The following is a 20,184-nucleotide window of genomic DNA, read 5'->3' as shown; positions in this document are numbered from 1 at the left end:
ACAGTTAAAAATCCATTAAAATACATTTTCAAAATAAAACACATAAAAATTGAAAACATAAAAAGAACTTAATCTAAAACCCAAGTACAGCAGTCAATGAGATTCTATTTATAGACCAGTCAAGTTATAATTCAAGTCCTGTTTTTATCTCTGGTCAGATTAGTATTCTACCGTAGACATTCCAAAGTCAACCAGCTATTCTAAATGGCTGACTCTTCTCCAACTTAATATTCGGGAATCAGTGCACGCTGTTTTATCTGTTTGTTACTCTTGGCTTTTGGTATCTTTTTTGGTCTCTTGAAATTTTCCTCATCTCCCTCCTCCCTTTATTTGACCCATAACAAGTCTCATTGACTTTATCAGAGTTCTCTCAGGATACAGTTCTGTCAGTACGTCAGATTTCAGTTCATCTGTGGTACTTTAAAAATATATATTCTAGAACACTTTATTAGGAATTCTGGGCCACTGTGAAAATAAATGATGCTAGTTCAGACTGGCCTACTGAAGGCCAGACGTAAAAGATCTGCTACACTATTGGCCAGAGACCACAGCTTGTCTAGATTCACATAACTGCCCATGTGGTTGACACCATGTAGGAGATAAAATCGGCTCCTTGGATGAGGTGACCCCCAAACCATGGCTTATCAATTTCTTTAAAAAACTCAACTTCAGTGAGATGCACCAAAGGATACGGTAGAATCAAATCTACTTGGTTCCTTTCTGTTTCCTGCTGTTGAAAAGTCTATCATCACAGCAACCTCACTAGTCCAATATCTATGTGTTTCCATCTTTAACTTTATAGTGCACAGAGACTCTCTTATTTTAATATTTAGCAGGTATCATGGAGGAGAAGATCTCGAGAAAGAAATTTATTATAGGAAAGTAGAGTATTTTATTATTAATGCAAAAGAATAATGTCAGAGTAATCACAATTCAGAAGCAATATAGTTGGTAAACTATTAGCTGATCGCAGAAATATTTTATTTAAAACTCATACTGTAAATGGATCTGGAATTTTGTCAAAAAACAAACTACTCTCATAAATAAATAACACTAGGACAGAGCCCATTCTTTGATCACATTTTCAGCTATCCTATGCATTCTGTTGGGATGACAGCTTAACTAGCAGGAAAGAAAAACATTGCTAGACCCCTATCTTAAGCCACATAACAAAATAAACTCCAAAAGAATTAACAAATCAAATATAAAGTGATGAAATGAAAAAAGTAGCTAAAGAAAATAGGTAAATATTTAAATAATCTCAGGGTGGGACAGGAATTCTATATTGTGACATGAAAAGCAGACACTGGACGGGAAAAGACTGATTGCTGTGAGTACATATATTGTGAAGTCTCATAAACAACGTGAAAAAGAAATTAAGCTGCAAAGTACACATGCAACATGCATGACAGGCATGTCAGGTGCACTTTCAACGAGGAAGGAACAATGAGCATCCATCAGAAAAACTGGGTAAGGACATGAGTAAACTGTTTACTGAAGTCAATGAGGAGGAAAAAAAACATGGAGGCTCTTGCTGTGCTGATGTCCCTACGAGCTGTGGACTTGCCTAAACTTTTGTATTAAGAGTTAATAAATGTACTTGAAATAAAGTAGGAAAAGTTGAGAACTTATCCAAAACCATCATCCTTTGAATTTTCTAAAATGTTTTCTAAACTGAATTCTACATTATAAATATTTGTCCAAAACTCACTTCCTTATTTGACATGAGAAGAGGAGTAGTTTAAAAACACCATAATCTGACAAATACATCACACGACACATGCACACATGCAAAACTAACAAGGCACAAGAGCTCTCAAAATGTCAAAAAATTAACATAAATTATGGAGGAAGACCTGGAAAGAGAATAATTATGCCAATTGATGTTAAAACAAAACTCAAGACGTACTAAAATACTTTGCATTATTTTTTAGGAAAAGTTGACTTAATCAAACTCTTTGATGTTACTTTCCAAAAAATAACTTTGTACATTCAATGACAAAATATTTTCTGCTTGTTAAAAATATTAAGAATTCAAATTCATACATCCTCTCTATTTCAAGTCAGAAAAGGAAGCTTGTTTACTGCAATTAGATCTATAGAAAGAAGCGATGACGAGGGTATTTAGGAATTCTTTACATCCAACTAGGATTTCCTGATATTGGTCTTCCTAGCCCCAAACTCTAAACGGAGAAGATTTCAAGTAGTTCTGGCTGCTGTAAGATGGTATACGCTTTTTATTCATTTACGATTTTATCACCATTCTAAATTACTTGACTTTACAACATAATTCATACCTGGCCCTGTGGGACTTCGTCCTTCTTGTCTCTGTCCATCATAGGAATAGGCTGTATTCCCAACTTCTTCATTTCATCACCCTAAGATAAACAGGGGAAAAATCATGCTTTCTCAACTTATAAAGAGTTATTAAATTTTGCTATTAAAGAGTTGTTCCCCTTATTCATTAATTTCACCAAAATGAACAATGTTTCCGGTTATTGGCTCAAACCAATGTCATAATAATGAAAAATGTGAAGTATCATTGTTTGGTTTTTATCCTGATGTTCTCCTGTACTGAATTACCAGAAACCCAGACGGCTTTTCTGGTTTAATTTTGCAGAAGTCAGTACAAGTTATAATAAGAGGAAATATAGTAAAGACTGAGGCAGAATAAAAAAACATGGAAGAATCTAAAGGCCTTTTTCTCACCTTTTTCAAATGATTTTTCATGTACACTGAACCAGGTGAAGCAAGGTTTAGCAAGACATATTGATAGATCGAGAAGAAACAATAGTCTGCTAAGATGGGTTAGTAAAGATGCAGTATGACTGGCTATCCATTATCATAAAAGTCCTAACTATAGCTGTTTACTGAAGACATCCTATGGTGCAGGCTCTGGGCCAAATAACTTGTAAATGTTATCTCATTTAATCTTCATGAAATACTATGAGTTAGATATTATCATCCCCATTTCATAGATTGTAAAACTTATCCTACCCTTTTTATTTATTTGTTAAAAATTAAAATCTTCCTTAACATTCCCTAATTTTTTTCCTAATACCCCATTCCTCCCTCACATGTCCTTATTATTTTTTATGTTAATTATTTTAATTATGCTTGTTTTCAGCAATCAGAAGTACACAACTAACAACATCTTAGATTTGCTAAGGTGGGGTCTAGAAACCAACTGCTAATGTACAGGACACAGGGATTTGTCCCAACAACGTAAAGACACAGCAAGCACAGCTTTTGCCTAGTGTTATCACTTTAAGTACTAAAATCAGTGGCTCTCCAATTTTTTTCTTTTCTATTCTAAGTGAATGAAACTAACTAGGCCCTTTGCTTTCCGGGATTTCACAAGTCCAACAAGCAAAAAGATTTTAAATAAACAATGATTTGAATAGGCACTCAACAAATAAGGATACATGCTAAAAAGGAGAACAACTGAGTCCTGTGGAATGTGTACCATGGAGAAGGGACCTAGTCTGAGGCTTGGAGAGGAAGGGGCTGCAGAGGCGTGAGGGGGAGTGCTCTAGGCAGATGAAAAGTCAGGGGACAGGCAGAGAGCTAGATGACAACCTGGAGATGTGAATAAAGGAATCGCGAGGGGCTGGGACAGCCTGGAGAGACACTGGGCTCTGCAGATCAAGTTCACAATTTTTGTGTTTATCTCAACAGCAGGGAGAGACAAAGGGTTGGAAGCAGGCTACTGACAGAATCAGAAAAGTCATCCTCATCTCGAAAATATGGCAGCCGAGTCACAGTGGTTAGTCAGAACCCTAGCTGAGGTTTCATCCTAAGTGACAATGCGGGATTTTAATCTCAAACCACATGACACCAAAGACCACACTCTTACTTACTGTTACACTAAGTCTAAAAGATACAAGCAAGGAACCGGGTTAGAATGTTACAGTAATCCAGGAAGGATCTGACGGAAGTCTGAAGTAGGGAGAGACGGTGGGGATGGGAGGGTAGACCGGACTTTAAGATATCTAGGAGATCAACTGGCAGGACCTGGTGATTTTATTCCTATTTCCTCCCAAGAACAATGAGGTCCTGGAAGAGGGCACCTACGAATATGCTGGGAGCTTAATCGATCTTTGAGGACTGTTTAACCAAAGAGGAACAGAAAAGGAAAAAAAATCTGTGCTACATACCTCTCACATTTTGATTCATATTTTAGAATACAAATACAGTTGTTAAAGTATGAAATACGTCATAGTTAAATAAAATAATTTGCAAAACAATAAGCTAGCTTCAGACCAGTCTTCTTAACAGCGATAATCAGAGAATGTACTCCAGATGATTACCTTTAGACACACGTGCAAATTAAGTTGACTGTGACGATAAAGTCAAATATTACAGTTCAGACATGTACATTGAAAACAACCTTCCATGTTGAGTCTGATAGTAACTAGGTTCTGACACATACACACACACAACAAATTTTTAAAAATGATACAGGAGTATGCACACATAACATATAAGGTGTTCTGGAGAAGTAACACCATGAGTAGAAGGAACTCAAGGCCTTTGGTTCCCACTTGACACAAATTCTCTGGCTTCATCATTATGAAACAATTCAACATTATAAACCATTTCGCCTTTCCTTTTAACTGGATGACTGGCCGGTTTTGACTTTTTAACGACATTCTTCTACCTGAGTGAGATATATGGTTTGATCATCAACTACCCAACTCTTTGGCTTCCAAACTTACCTGTATTTCTTCAAACCAAATGAGGTACCCAAAGGTTTTGTAGGGTTTTTTTCCCCCACAATGTAATCTTGGAATATGTGTGGACCTATAGGTATTTGTGGATTCATCTAAACAAGATAATTACATTCTGCTTACTCATGGACAACTCAGAAAGAAAATTGAGGGGTTAAATGCACATTTCTGATAATTTAGATAATTCAGGCAAGAAAAGGTGTTAACCAAAGTGTAATTTACGTGTTTGTTTCACACATCAGGAGTATCATGAATTAATATCCCACATATTCTAGAGAACCCATAATTTGCAGTTAAATAGAGTATTTGGTATATTTATATAATCTTATATGTCTGTGGTACAAAATGATTATTGTCTCGAATTTCCAACTGCAGGCACATATAGCTCATGATACTCTGAGTCTTTCTTAACACCTTTTCCAGTGCCTATCTTAAAACAGATGACCAGTAATGTTTTTTGAATGAATGAACCAAAGATTGGCTATTAAATAAGGGAAACTGTTGCACTATTGTTCAGTGAATAAGTTCCTGAATTCTTTCAGTTGAGATCAGAGAACTTACACACATATTCAAGTCAGATGTCACAGAATGACTGTTCTCACTCTGTATGTGTAATAGCTAAATTCCTCATCGTGTGTGATTGGCCAGAGTTTTTTGAAATAACTAGCAACATGCACAATTAAGACCTTGTTACTAAATTATCCATTTACAAAATTTCTCCTCTGATTTGCTTCCATTTCTTGATATTATCTCTGTTCATATAAAACGCAAGGACATACCTCAGCCCAGAACTCAGCATATATATCATTTGCTGTCAATTTTGTAACTGGCCACAGTTTCGTCACAGAACAAAGATCGCAGGCAGTCATCATCAAACCAATGACACGGTCTCTAGAACGCAATAATACAAAAGTGGTCAGCGCAGCATTTGTACATTTGTACTGAGAACTGGAAGGACTCCTGTAGTTTCAGGAATGAGACTGAGGTTGGCGTTACTTCATGATGGGGGAAAGAGTGAGTTACACAGTAGATACCACTGACAGGCAGGAAAGAAAGGCAGAATTAGAGAACAGTGTTGCTTTAATTCTAAGAACATCGGTCACTTGTGTCACTGGTCCCATGAAGAGGATATCATATGTGCCTGTTGCCTTGGTATTACTGCTGAAATCAAATATAACGTGGGCACAGCTCTGTTACCATCTTAATCCACTGGCACCCTTTTACAGGCATGGACCAGATTTTCATTTTCATGCAATTTTGGAAATTTAGAGTGGAAACAAAATATTTATCCCAATCCTTTCATTTTATATTTACATAAGGAAAATCTGAGGTACAAAGAAATGAAATGACGTGTCCAAGGTGGAAGTAGCTCAAGACAGGACGCAGGTCTCCAGCATTCCCTCCTGTGTCCCCACGAGCAGAGAATGGATGTGATGGGAACAGTTTCCGAAAACTTTGCAAATTCTAACCTCCCAAGTGAAATGAGTTTTCTTTTTCAGTTGCTTTGCATTCACAACTGTGTGTTCCATGTCTGACTTTTAAAAAAAAAAAAAACTGTTTGGTTTAATCTTTCTGCTTGAAGAAAAATAAAAATTGCTTAAAGAATTCAGAGACATACCCCCTATAGTTTTAGTGGATTTGCTCCACTGATAGGTGGTTCCCCTAAATGAAGGCTGCACTTAACGGCAACACTACACACTAGTAATTAAGGAATTTTAACATGCTGACTTTAACTTTTATGAGGCAAATTATGTAACTTTCAAAGACAAGTAATGAAGAAAGATACAAAACTGGAAAAAGTGAGACGATGTTGTTTCCAGCTCATATCTAAATTTTAATGATTCTTCGAAACCCACTGCTGCTAACCACTGCCTCACTCTTTGTTGGTCCACAGACACTCCCCACCTGTGAGCATCACCCTGCACGGGTCCTGAGCCTGTCCCGACCAGGGCAGACAGCATATTAAGAGCATCTGTCTGTCACACTGGCAGAGTGTCTGGTTTAGCTGTGCTCCCTAAAGGGACGATTCCAGGATACCCAGGAGATGCTGCTTTTCCTATTACCCATGTCTTTGACGCCAGTCAGTTGCAAGGATCTTTTATTTCCAATCAGCCCGATTCCTTTAGCCCATTTGCCTAATTAAATGATCTCTTCTACAGTCTTACTTTTCATACGGACACGTCAAAGGTATCATGTCTCCAACAGAGAAGACGAGATAACTTTATAAACATCGATGAGACTCATGCGTACCCTTCCTATGACCCAAACAGATGCCACATGAAGATCCACATCCCTTAAAATGATCAGGGATCTCTATTTTTTTGACGAGGTGATTTCCCAAGCACTTCATGGTTTAAAGGAAGAATATTTATTTCTAGATTTGGGCTTCTAAATGAATGAGTATATTATCTGTTTGCTCAATAGTAAATTCATTTAAACAGAAATAGAACAGGGAAAAAACTATTATTCTGTTTACAAATAATTATATCATGACATTGAAATAATTCAATCTCATTCAATCTATATTTACCAAAAAAAATTCAACATTTATTTCTCTTGGCTAAGTATTCTAATAAGCTTTCTCCTAAAAAGGCTTTCCTATCTCATAAATTTATGAAATAAAAAAAATGTACATAGAATGGGACACCGTAAAACACATGGAATTAAATTTTTCACTGAAAATGATTTCACAGGTAACATTGCTATTACTGGGGTGGGAAAGATCATGAACTAGCTATCATTTAGATTTAGCTGCCAAAATTACTTAGACAAAACAATTTAACAGCAGTTATTTTACTGTTAACCAAAAAAAGTACATAAAACAGATAAATTCTGCATTAAATGCCTTTAACAAATAAAATTACTTTTTTTTTTACTCTCAGTGACAAATCAGTTGGATGGTCATGATTGTCCAGAAACATTAACCTGAACTGGCATAGTTTTATTTCTTTCCATGAATGGAATATGGACCCAATTGGTGTAGATCCCTAATTCATAACTTGTTCTAACAACCAAGTGTGAAAGGGATCGAGTTCATGCTAACTGTACTCTTAGTATGACCTTGTATAACCTTGTCACTAAGAACAATGAAGTAAGAGCTCAACACAACGCCTATGTTACAGACAATTCTTAAGCAAGTAGTTTTAGGGGGTTTGACTATTTTCATTTATTCCAAAAAGATTTTAATGCCTGTTACGAGTCAAGCAAGGTTAGAGCAACCAAAAAAAAAAATAGATCGTGATACTGTAGAACTAATTCTGGCGGAGAGAAGCAGGAAATAATAAAGTCATACATTTCATGCAACAAGTCTGTGTAAAACATATTTCAAAAGAGGCAAAAACATGAAGATCTGTGAGAGCGTTCCAGTAGAGAGGACAGTATGTGTAGTGTGTCTGAGAAACAACAAGAAAGCCAGTTTGGCTGAAACATAGGAATGACTGGAACTTGGGGTGCTGCTAAGTCTGGAGACAAGCCAGGAGTTCAGCTTTTATTCCAAGTCTGATGACAAGACACTGGAGACTACAAGCAGAGGAGTGACATGATACACGTTTTCAAGAGATCCCTCTGGTCTTCTCAGTCGGGGAAGGAATTGTAGAATCGTAGGAGGGTAAGGGAGGATGTGGAGAAATCATTGAGGACAACACTGCAGTGGTCCAGACGACAGATGATGGCAGCCTGAATTAGGATGATGATAGAGGAGACACGCAAAGCAGAGGATTCCAGAAGTTAGAGGGAGAGCCAAGTGGAAATATGTTCACATCTACAGGAGTTATGACAGGCCAGCTGGAGAACCAACACCACAGCAAAGATTTTAGACTCTTACTGTCTCCAATGACATGAGTGATAACTCTTTAATATCAGCATAAGCATGACAGAGTGGTGATCTCACTGAAACAAACTTTAAATGTAAGTTCTCAACCCTTCATGTCATAGAACCCTAAACATGTTGATGCTTTCAAAAATATCACTAAGAAGAGAGAAAAACAAAACAAAAGCAAAAAAAAAAAAGAAAAAAGGAAGGGAGAAAGAAATTGTATGTGAATAGAGAGTCAATCAAGCAAATGCATATCACAGAGGGATTTGCTGTTATTAAAAAAATACTCCAGGGGCCGGCCCAGTGGCATAGTGGTTAAGTTTGCACACTCAGCTTTGGTGGCCTGGGGTTCACAGGTTCAGATCCTGGGTGCGGACCTACACACTGCTCATCAAGCCATGTTGTGGAGGAAGACTGGCACAGATGTTAGCTTAGCAACAATCTTCCTCAAGCAAAAAGAGAAAGATTGGCAACAGATATTGGCTCAGGGCCAATCTTTCTCACCAAAAAAAATCCAACAACAACAAAAACCAAATTCTAACTTAAAATTTACTTGCCTAACAAAATCTCTGTATTATTCCTAGAGCTGAGAACCCTTACAGGCTACTCTTTATAAGTTCAGATCAGGTGAGAACACCAGTAATTTCACTTTAGAACTTAGTTTCCCTACATTGCAAGTTCTTCAGTTGAAAAATACAACATACCTCGCTGAATGTGGCCCTTGTGCATTTACTACGGCAGGTAAAGACTCATGGGTGCCGTCATATGCAAAACACGCTAGAGGAAACTGTCTCATTCTAAGAACAAAACACTCCATGCAAATATGTCTTGTTCTTCGAAATACACAGTAGTAGCTTTTCTAGTTACAACTTTCCTCGTTCTATTTCTGAATTGATTAAAGAATTATTCAAGTGTTTAATATCATACCCTCTCTTTGATGTGCTCTTAAATCTAGATTAAGGAAAGACTTTGGAAGAAGTGGGGCACAGGGATGTCTCTGAAGGGCCCAAATATCCCCTGGGATTCAGAGAATAAACATTTCCATTTGCATGTTTCCTAATGCTTTTAGAGATGATAAAATTCTGAAATTCGTTTATTTTTAAAATACATGCTTGAGGAAGGCAATCTCAACATGAAATACATGGAAATAAAAATTAGAAAACCTACCAACAACTCATATATTTGTCCCTTTAATATTTAAAAGGATAATTTAATTTGATTTCACAGCTTACACCACATTGGTTTGCTAAAACGGTCCTCAGGCAAAACTGTATGTTCCTCTCCATTAGGATAGAAATGTGATTCAAGAATAATGCTGTAATTCAACAATAATGTTCTGATTTCTGTGGATGCTCTGGTCTGTTTTTAATCAAAAGGAGACAACGATCACAGTTTCAGTGAGAAACAATAAAGCTACCCTTCGCCTACCCTTGGTTTGAGTCCAGAGTTGGTTTTGAAATGTGACATTCACTTCTAGTTGTGGTTAATCGTGGTTTAATTGTGAGAGAAAGAGCTTGAAGGAAAATTTCAGTGAAGAAAGCGATTAGTTTACCGTTCCTGTTTCTCTCTGTGGTTCCCTATATTTCTCCATCTGTTCCATCACTAGCAACTCCCCTGTTATAAGTTAAGATTTAAACTCGTCTAATGATTCCTTTCTGGGACCCTAAAATCATTTGTCAGGCTCTCCTATTTATAAAGTTCAAAGAAGTTTTTCATTCTCAAATGTAAGATATTTCTGAACACTAAGCTATGTATGTCTAATATAAAAGTGAATTATTCATCAGCATTGGAAAGACACAGCAACAACTTTCATATACACTTGGTCTCTGGTTGTTTGATTTTCAAAGTAAAAAAATAGTAAAATTACCTAGTATCTTTAAGCAGAGTCGTGACCCCAATGTCAAGTTGACACAAAGTATAAGAGTCAGCAGGAAGAGCAGGTGGTAAGGACCATTGCCCTTCGTATAAGGACAGCAGGTAGGGAGCCATCGGGAGACACTTAGGACTTCCAGCAATGATCAAGAGAATGTAAGTGACCTTCAGCTCCAGAATAAGTGCAACAAAGACTGAGAGGGCCATGAGATGGGAGAATGAATGGGTAAAGTCAGGCTGACTCAAGAATAAGAGACCAGTAACAGCCAATATGCCAAGGATGATGGAGCACAAAGACAGAAAGAGCCTGGTTTCCTCACAGTAGAAAAACAGAAAGAGCCTGGTTTCCTCTCAGCACCACTGGGCAGCTGAACTTAAGATAGCAAGTACCTATCTTCAGATCTTTTATAATGTGATAAAAAATAAAACCCTATATTTTTAAGCCACTGGTCATTAGGATTTACCTTCCTTAGACCAAAAGCTTTCATAAATGATAAAACACTGAAAGTACCTGAGGCCATCTGCCTTCATTTGGAATGCACTATATCTTCTATGTAAAATGATTACCTGTCACACTGTAGAGAATACTTGTGAAAAAAGAGAATCCTGTGCTGTAATATTTTAGATAAATGAGATGATACTGCACAACACTAGAAGGAACTGGGTACCAAGGAGGGCAAATTTCCAGCTTCATCAGTATTTGTAAAATACTATCAAATTACCAAAACGCAAAATGCCCTTAATCAAAAATATGAGCATAAGATCACAGGATAATACCTACACTCTTTACTATTTGCCATTTGGGATTATTATTTGTTTACTTGACACATACTTACTGAATACCTACTATGTGCCAGACACATCACAGATATCCATCACTCTAGACCCCACTGGTGGACCACGGTCTAGAATGTGATGGCTTTCATCTATATGACATACCATCCTCTGATTACACACAACAAGGATATTATAGCATACAATTTACGTCCAAGCCAATAGAGTTTTGAGAGTGAAAAAGAGTACCAATATAATTAATTACATCAGAACAACAGGTGTTAGTCGAGAATGATCCAGACCAACTGGGGAATGCGGTTATCCTGATTTTAACACAAAATACATAAAGAGAATATCAATAGTTTGAGAATTGTTCTGGAAAATATTAACAAGAATTAATTTTTTCACAAAATAATTGATAGTGAAGAAAAGATAGATATTAGTTGAAAAAATTTTCAGCTTAAGGTGCATATGCACTTGTAACTAAATAAAATGCTTTTATAAGTACTACTTTAATTTCTCTACCTACTTCTGGTTTAGAAATACAACGATTCTTAATTTAAATAAAGGATGCACTGCTCTAGATATTAGGTAACTTCAATTCTCGGCCAAAGGCTGCCTTGGATTTCCTCAGATGAATAATGTCATCTTTTTGTGTTCTAGTATTAATTTTAGGTATAAAGGGAGAGGCTACGGTCTGTCATTTATCTACTATTCAGAGGGATAATTACAATTAATATCTCCAAAAGTTATCTGAGAAATATTATCATATATTTAACTACATACTTTCCAACAATATCAGATAAATTAATTTACTCAAGGTATAAAACAAACAAGACCAAATTTATTTACAATCCTACTAGAAAACACGCATTTTTAAAAATTATAGTTCCACATAAGAGGAGAAAAAAATTAGTGGGCTGAAGTAAACGCGCACACCAGAAAGAAGTGAGTCCCAAAAGAGCACAAGAATCAAAGAAAGACATCACTTTGATAAGCACAGGTAAATAGTAAAATAACAGAAACAGAATAAAAGTATATTTCTAGCCTGGAGACCACACCTCAACCAATGGAGAGAAAACAGCTTTGGCGAGGCACCCTTTTTAACCAGCATGCAGAGACCCCCCAGCTGTCGTGACTGTGGCACAGCTGGCCCTGTAGGCAGCTGCCCTTGGGTGATGTCAGTGCGTAAGGCCAGCGGAATCAGGGAAGACAACACTCGTTCCTGTTTCTTTGAAATGGAATTGCTCAAGCCAGAGAAGGAAGAGTCAGATATAAAAACGAGCATGACTTGGAGATGAGACCTGCCCATTCTGTATGGTGCCCAAGTGAGCTATTTCTACCTCTGTGGTAAAACTTCTGTCTGCAAACTGCAGCTCCTGCTGCAGAGACGGCTGCCAAGATAGAGATGATGTCGTGCGTGGATTGTTCAGAGCACACTTGTGTCTGCGAAAAGGACAGCTGGGGGAATACACATCCTTGTCACTGGGGCAATGACGTTTGTATGAACTCAAGTGTAATAAGTGACTCGAGAAAATGGATAGGGGAAGAAAGGAAGGGTTTTCAACAGCCACGAGGGCAGCTCCAAGCGTGTGGGAGAAGCTTCCTGTGTGAACTCTATGCCTTCAGTATCCTAGGACAACACACCAGGGCTGGAATCAGGCAATTTCTTACACACATCATTCCAGAATCCCCACGGAGAAATCTATGAAAGGCTACTAAAGCTGCATCAAATATGTGGATACTGCATCATTGATAATTCTAAAATGTGTGAAACGCTTACTCATGACCACACAGAATTCTGGGGACTACTAAAAGAACTGAGATTTGATCTCACTTGGTGAATTAAGGACCATTTTATTTATTTTTTAAATTATTTCCTTTAAAGACATACTGCTATCATTCACATACTCTATCTTGTTTAAGAAAAAAAGCCACTTGAAACAAAAATGTTTCATATTTTTCAACACAATCACATTCCTTGATGATGCATTTTTGTTTCTCATATTTTAATTTAGGTGTAATTTACACAGAATGAAATGTATCAATTTGAAGCGTATTGTTCAATGAATATGAAAATGTATACAGTCTGTAACTAACACACCCATGAAGATAAGGCGCATGTTCATCACCCAGAAATGCCTTCTGCCCTTTCCCAATCAATGTCCCTCATCCAATACTGACAACAGCCAGTTTCAATTCGATCACAATCACTAACACTATTGATTTGTTTGGCCTGTTCTAGAATTCTGTAAAAACGCTTTCCTATGATATGCACTATTTTGCTCAACATAATGTCTGTGTGATTTGTCTAAGTTGCTACGCAAATCAGCAGTCCCTAATTTTTTTTTCTTGCTGAACAGTACAGTATTGCATTGTATAAATGCCAGAAACTATCTATCCATTCACCTGTATTAGACATTTGCATTGTTTCCTGTCTGAACATAGGATGAATAATGCTGCTGTGAACATTTGCGTTTAAGTCTTTGTGTGAACATAGTACCACTTTTACTTCTCGAATAACTTACAAGTACAATGGCTAGCTCACAGAGTAAGCATATATTTATTTTTATAAGAAACTTGCAAATTATTTTCCAAAGCAGTTGTATACTTCATACTCCAACCAGCAAAATACTAGTATTTCAGTAACTCTGCATGCTTGCCAACACTTGGTTTTGTTGGTCTTTTTAATTTTGGCCATTCTAGTGAATGTGTGGTGGTCTGTCACTGTGGTTTTACTTTGGTTTTTCTTTATGACCAAAGATAGTGAGCAAAATTTCATGTTCTTATTGGCTTTAAGTTCTGAAAAAATCTTTCAGTCTAGGGCAACCACCAAAAAAAACAATAGTATAGCTGATATGCTAAGAAAGGAGAGAAAATGGAATCATATAAAATGGCCAATTAACCACAGAAAGCAGAAAAAAGAGTGGAGGACAAAGATAGGAAAAAAGACCAAGGCCAAAAGAATAGAAAACAATAACAAATATGGCAGACATTAATCCAACTATACAAAAAATCACTTAAAACATCAATAGTCTAAATACACCAATTAAAAGGAAGAGATTGTCAGAGTGGATCAAAAAACAAGACTCAACTCTACGTTGTCTACAAGATATCCACTTTAAATATAAAGACATATAGATTAAAAGCAAATTGATGGAGAAAGATAGGCCATGCTGACACTAATTTAAAGGAAATGGGAGTAGCTATATTAATTTTATACAGCCCAGACTTCAGAGCAAGGAAAGTTATCAGGGATAAAGGAGAGCATTACATAACAATAAAGAGGTCTGTACTCCAAGATGACATAACAGGTAATCATGGACAAAGAGAACAGACCCAACTTCAGCCAGACTAGCATAGAACCAGGAAACGAATGCTCACAAATCTAAAGATAAAGATGGCATCACTTAGGATGGACTTGGTCAGACAGGGAAACAGCAAAAGGAAAGTCCTAGCAATAAAAGCTGGTGGCAAACAGCTATAAACTGGGACAAGGAGGAGAGACAGTTTAGCCAACGGACTGAGACCCAGTATAGAAGATGGGTGGATGGGTTCACAAGGAACACAACTGACACATTTCTGAAGCCACTTGCAAGACATGCCTTCTCAGAAAGGAAGGATCAGACTAACTTAGACTGATGCCGTTAGAACAGCTAAGCAGTCTAGTTCTCCTTGTTCTGACTCCATGTTCATGAAACAAACTTTTAATGGTCCACTCACTCCCCAAATGATGCTGACCACACAGCATGCCGACATTCTGATGCTTGTAACTAGAATACACATTTGCAGATCAATGAAATGGAATTCCAGTTTTATACCTCAACCACATGAGCTTGGTTAATAGGATTTGACTTCTGAAAAAATGAATCCATTTTCATTTGCTTTTGAGTCTGTGAAGCCAATGACCAAACCCTGGACTGTAATAAACTCAAGGAGAGGCCTCTTGGAAAATGACTTCCCTTTAAAAGCTCCCACTCCTGTGTGATCAGTTTAAATTCCAATTCATATTTTAATTATCCTCACAATACACAGTCAGCAGTTTTTTCAAATAATAAAATATCCAAAATACATATAAAGTGCACATAAAACAAACAAAAAAACACATACATTTTTCTACATTTCTTCTCTCAAATATAAATTTATGCCAAACTACATTTCTGTTTTTAAATATAAATTTATTCCAGATAACACTTCCTGGGTTTTGAAACTTTTAAAAATTATTTTTACCTATGTGATTGATTATTAAGGTTGAGCGATCCGGTCTGGTACATCTCTTCCAACTGTTTCCTATTTCCAAAGTACAAAGCGAGGTCTGTGGCAATGATGGCTTTGCGGATGATTTCAAGCACCTGTTCATATTCACTGGAGCTCAGGGTGGAGAAGATATTGTGCCCTTCCAACTACGGAAAAACACAAAAACACACCACCAATAAGGAGGAAAAGCTCTAACCTTACGACATTTTCAGTTACTCGAAACAATATAGTCAGTCAATGGCATTTGGCACACAAGTGACAGGTTTTGAGGGAACAAAACAAGAGTTTGAAATGACTAATGAAATTAACATTTTGGTTTCTCTTTAAGCTACAACAATGAAGCTACCACTTCAATGAACTATTTAAACTACAATAACAGTATTTGCTGCCACAAGATCCCAGCGATTTAAATATATACCTAAGTTTTGGTTTTTCTAGTAAGTAATTAAAGGACTGGAAAACAAAATATTTAAAGAAAAGACTTTTCCTCTTAAACGAATTAAAAACTTTCGTAATTTTTATATTATACTGGAAATTAATGGGCTTAAAAAGGCATCTGTATCCTGGTCCATTTCAGCAAGACTAATGAATAATGACTTACTTTTCTGTATCCTGGAAGAAAACGGTCCACGACCTCAAAAGAAAGGTTATTTAGGCATATTAAAAACTCTCCCTATAGGCAAGAACACTTTTAGAGAAAATATAAATCACTGAGGTGTAAAAACTGTAGGGCCATCCTCTCTTCTCCGTCCTCATGGGAGATGGGGCATAGCTAGCAGATAACCACCCAAAAAAGGACCCAAATGTCAATCATTTGGATTCTAGTATCTCAGAATTATTCTTCTGTCTGTGAATCTTTTAAAAACTTCACAGTAATTTCTTTTGTTGAGAATATTAAGTTTTTATTTGTAATTGAGATAAAATGGGTCATTTTTTTCAAACAAAAAAAGGTTGAGATAATTAAAATGCATTCAATTTATGGGTTTGCCAATTATTTTTTAATGATTTCCTTATTAGTCAACAAAGTCCTAATATCACTTAATTTTTAATAATTCTCACTTTTAAGCTGAATTTATTGCCTGACAAAATACATTAAAAACTTGAAATTATTAAGGGATATTTCTTTACAAAATCAGACATCTCACTAATAAATTGCTTCCTGTTACTCTGAAATAGGCTGTACGTGCACCCTCAGTTTTCAATCATCAGAATCTTTCTGTACGATTTACTCTTAAGGTTTTACAAATAGCTAAATTATTCTATGATAAATGCAGCAAACTGAGTTAGTTCTACTTGGTTATTTTCCTGACGTTAATAAGAGTAAGGCCTTACATTTGGAGAACGCTGTAAGTTTACAACGCACTTTCAAACACATAATTTCACCTTGAAATTATAAAATTTAAATAAGTCTTTGATATCTATCTGAAATGAAGTATTTGTTGAAACATTAAGATTTTTCTCTAAGGAGAAACTGTAGTGCTTACAGACATTGGTCATTTCAGTACTTTTCAGTACTGCAACCTCATTTGAAGCAGCTTTCGTGAATACAACAGAGCCAAAGAGGTGGGCATGTTAAGGGTGGACTGCAGCTCAACATGGGGCAGAGCCGTCTAAATGTTCAGAGTTCACCACGTGGAATATGCACGAGATGCTGTGGGTTGAGACGGTTAAGCAGAGGCTGGTTAGTAACTGATGGGGACAAGGGGAGGGGACTCAAGCCCTGGGAAGGTGGTTGAACCTTTCAAGCCCCTTCCAGCCTCAACTCTCCAATTTACTGCAAAAGTTATGAGAAGGAAGTCTTTTCTCTGGCTTCTGCTGTGAAATCTGCTTTGCTTTGCTTTGATCATAACTCAGGTGAAATAACTGGCCTCTGCTTTCACACGTAACGCCTTGTGACCTGTGCTCCCACCTCATAAATGTGTTTCAAATTGGAGCGTGTTTGGTTGGTACCCATGCACACATCGCCTAAAGAGCATCCACATGTAATACATATTTATATGCTTTTTCCTCTTCTGTCACAAAGAAACCATTAAATGATAGTGTATAAAAAACTTTGCAGCATGCTGTTGAAATTTCTTTTTGTAGATCTCTCTAAAATAGGGAGACTTCATAGCCTGGGTCCTGTAAGTTCGCTCGGGGACCACAGAGTTATGAAGTCAGTGCAGCCATCTCTAATACGTCGATGTGTCCTCCCGAAGTACACATTTTCGTCAGATTCTGAAAAGTAGCCATGATCTAAGACACATTAAAACCCATTTTACAGGATCTGCATATTCTGCTGGCTATTTCAGATTCACTATTTCTTTTATTACTTTTCAATATTAGAGAAAACATGGTGGAAAAAGTTCAGTGCAGGACCTTTACAATGAAAAGTTGTAACTAGGACACTTTTCCCGCCTCCTTCAATATTTCACAAGAGTACAGGGGATGAATGAAGAAATGAACAATAAACAACCCCCTTTTCTTCAAGAGAATCTGGTATATATTTATCTGCATTCTGCTCCTACCAAAACACAAGAAAATAAAGAGAAATACAAACAACTACACCCACCAGATAAACAGCTTAAAATCTTTTTAAAGCTCCAATCTCGCATTACTTAACAACACAGTAAAACCTCATAAAGTAATATAATACTTTAATATCCCAACTGATGAATGTATTATAGTTAATATCCCAGGTTACACTGTTTGAAATTTATATTAATTCAAGACAGGTGACACCACTTTGCCTCAATCAAGCATGAAATGATAAGCATTGTATACCCAGGAATGTTCCTAAAACCCAACAAAGGGTGAGCAGCATATAATTCTCTCTCTGTGGAAGCATTTGCGTGGGCTCCGTTTGTAGATGCTGAGATGTGCGAGGTATTAGAGAACGGAAACAAGGCTGAACTTGGCTCTGGCGCTGAACACCTCTTCGGGGACTCACCCCGAGTGGATGATCTTTAGGGCCCCTCCCAGCTCCCAGCCCTGATGATTCTAAGCATTTTCAGCATCTTCCTTCATGAATGGAGCATTTCTTTCTCGCCACAGCTGTATCTTTCCCAACACGCAGGGAAGAACATGCGTCTTTATTTAGCAGATAGCGAGACCGCAGTCTTTCCCTTTGTGTAAGGATATCAGTAGTTTAGTACCAACTATAGCCAAGTTAGTTCATTCTTTAAGTAGTTGGTAGTTCAGTGGGAGAGACGAGCATGGAAGCACACAATAGAACAGAGCGGGACGGCGTCTGGGATTGAGATAAGTGGAGGACTATGGAAGAACACGGGAGGCCTTTCCAGGGTGGGGACGTGATTTCTGAAGGGCCCGGAGGAGAAGCAGGAGCAGGAGAATGTGTACGTGGAGCAGTGTGAGACCACACGTGTTTGGTGGGAGCTACCGAAATTTCAGTACCGCTCAAGCAAATTGTCTGAATGGAGAAATGGTGGGAATTAAAGGAAAGGAGTTCAAAAAAGAAAAGGTCTTAGGACAGAACTGAAGGACTATCTGAAAGGTGATAAGGAGCCACTGATGATTTTAGGTAAGGTGGTGACATGAGGAGGTCTGGTTTCAGAACCATGGCTCTGGTGACAAGGTGGACTGCAGGAAGGTCAGAGTGCAAGGCAGGAGGGCATCCTGGTCCATCTTTCCTCGGCAAGCTTTTAAATTATTATTAATCATGACTAATTCCCCCAAGCCCTATGCTGCTTAGCTCTATAAAAGAGATTCTTATGGGAGGGCCTTGGAGCTCAGATTTCCATACCTTCATGCCAACTAATCCAGGCCTCACCTCCCAGCACACCTGCCCCAGTTGGGTTGTAAATCACCACTACAGGAGGCCACAGGCCGAGGCTGAATCATTCAGGGGCTTTTCGATGAAAAAAGTCAGTGACATAACTAATTATATCAAGCATTCACAACCACGATGCCTTTACAAGACACATGATACTTACTGTGATATTTAATCCCCTACTGCATCAAATCACATACGAGGAAGCATGATAGTATTGTAATTAAGAACCCAAGTTTTGGAGTCAAGCAATTCTGGCGTTTAGTCCCACTCTGCCACTGACTAGCTATGTGACAATGGACAAGTTCCTTAACCTCTTTGATGCTCACTACTCTTATTTGTGAAACAGAAATGAATAATAATATTTATCTCATAGGATACTATAAAAGTGAAATGCATTAACGTGCCAAATTCTTAAGTTTCTGGTGTATATGAGTACCCAATAAATGACGAACTAATTATGATGATGGTGGTGGTGGTGATGATGATAAAATCTACCAGTATAACTTCTCCAGTTAGAGTGAAGGGAGAGAGAGAAGGAGAAACAAACGGATATGCCTAGAAATGAATTTAGTGGTCAAAGTCCATTTCTATTCTGAATATATCTGTAGAAAAGGACAGATTTAAGCTGGCCTCTGTGCCATACATTTTAAATTATTAGTAAAGGTGGAGTTGAATATAGTTTTGCTGTAACTGTAATAGACAACACTAAATTCTACCTAGCACAGACAAAATGGAAGAACGCTGTAGCTGTGTCACAGAAATGTTACTGCTGTAAAAAGTAAGGAAAATGTCATAAGATCCCAAATTGTCGGTCTAAAGATAACTTTCTTAAACTCTCAACATGTTTCCAAAGCACTAGATAATCCAAGCTTAATGGAATATCCAGCAAGTGTTCTCAATAATAACAAGAATCATTCCTAATTGCTTTTTTTCCTAAAATTTTGACTTTGGAGTACTGAACATGG

The 20,184-nt window shown here is 37.3% G+C and overlaps 1 protein-coding gene across 7 annotated transcripts in view; it reads right to left on the bottom strand.

Moving 5' to 3' along the window:
- Window positions 1–20,184, bottom strand: part of PDE10A (phosphodiesterase 10A) — a 540,491-nt gene that overhangs the window by 3,668 nt on the left and 516,639 nt on the right. For all 7 annotated transcript variants that reach the window (XM_070256511.1, XM_070256509.1, XM_023633143.2 and 4 more), the window contains 3 exons: window positions 15,421–15,593; window positions 5,510–5,621; window positions 2,298–2,378 (listed from right to left, as the gene is read on the bottom strand). In XM_070256511.1, the coding sequence (XP_070112612.1) occupies window positions 2,298–2,378; window positions 5,510–5,621; window positions 15,421–15,593 (366 nt within the window). The remainder of the gene's footprint in view (window positions 1–2,297; window positions 2,379–5,509; window positions 5,622–15,420; window positions 15,594–20,184) is intronic.

Source organism: Equus caballus, chromosome 31 (assembly GCF_041296265.1).
Source record: "Equus caballus isolate H_3958 breed thoroughbred chromosome 31, TB-T2T, whole genome shotgun sequence".
Classification (NCBI taxonomy): Eukaryota; Metazoa; Chordata; class Mammalia; order Perissodactyla; family Equidae; genus Equus; species Equus caballus.
Note: the sequence above shows the minus strand (reverse complement) of the source record. Positions and strands in the feature narration are given on the sequence as shown.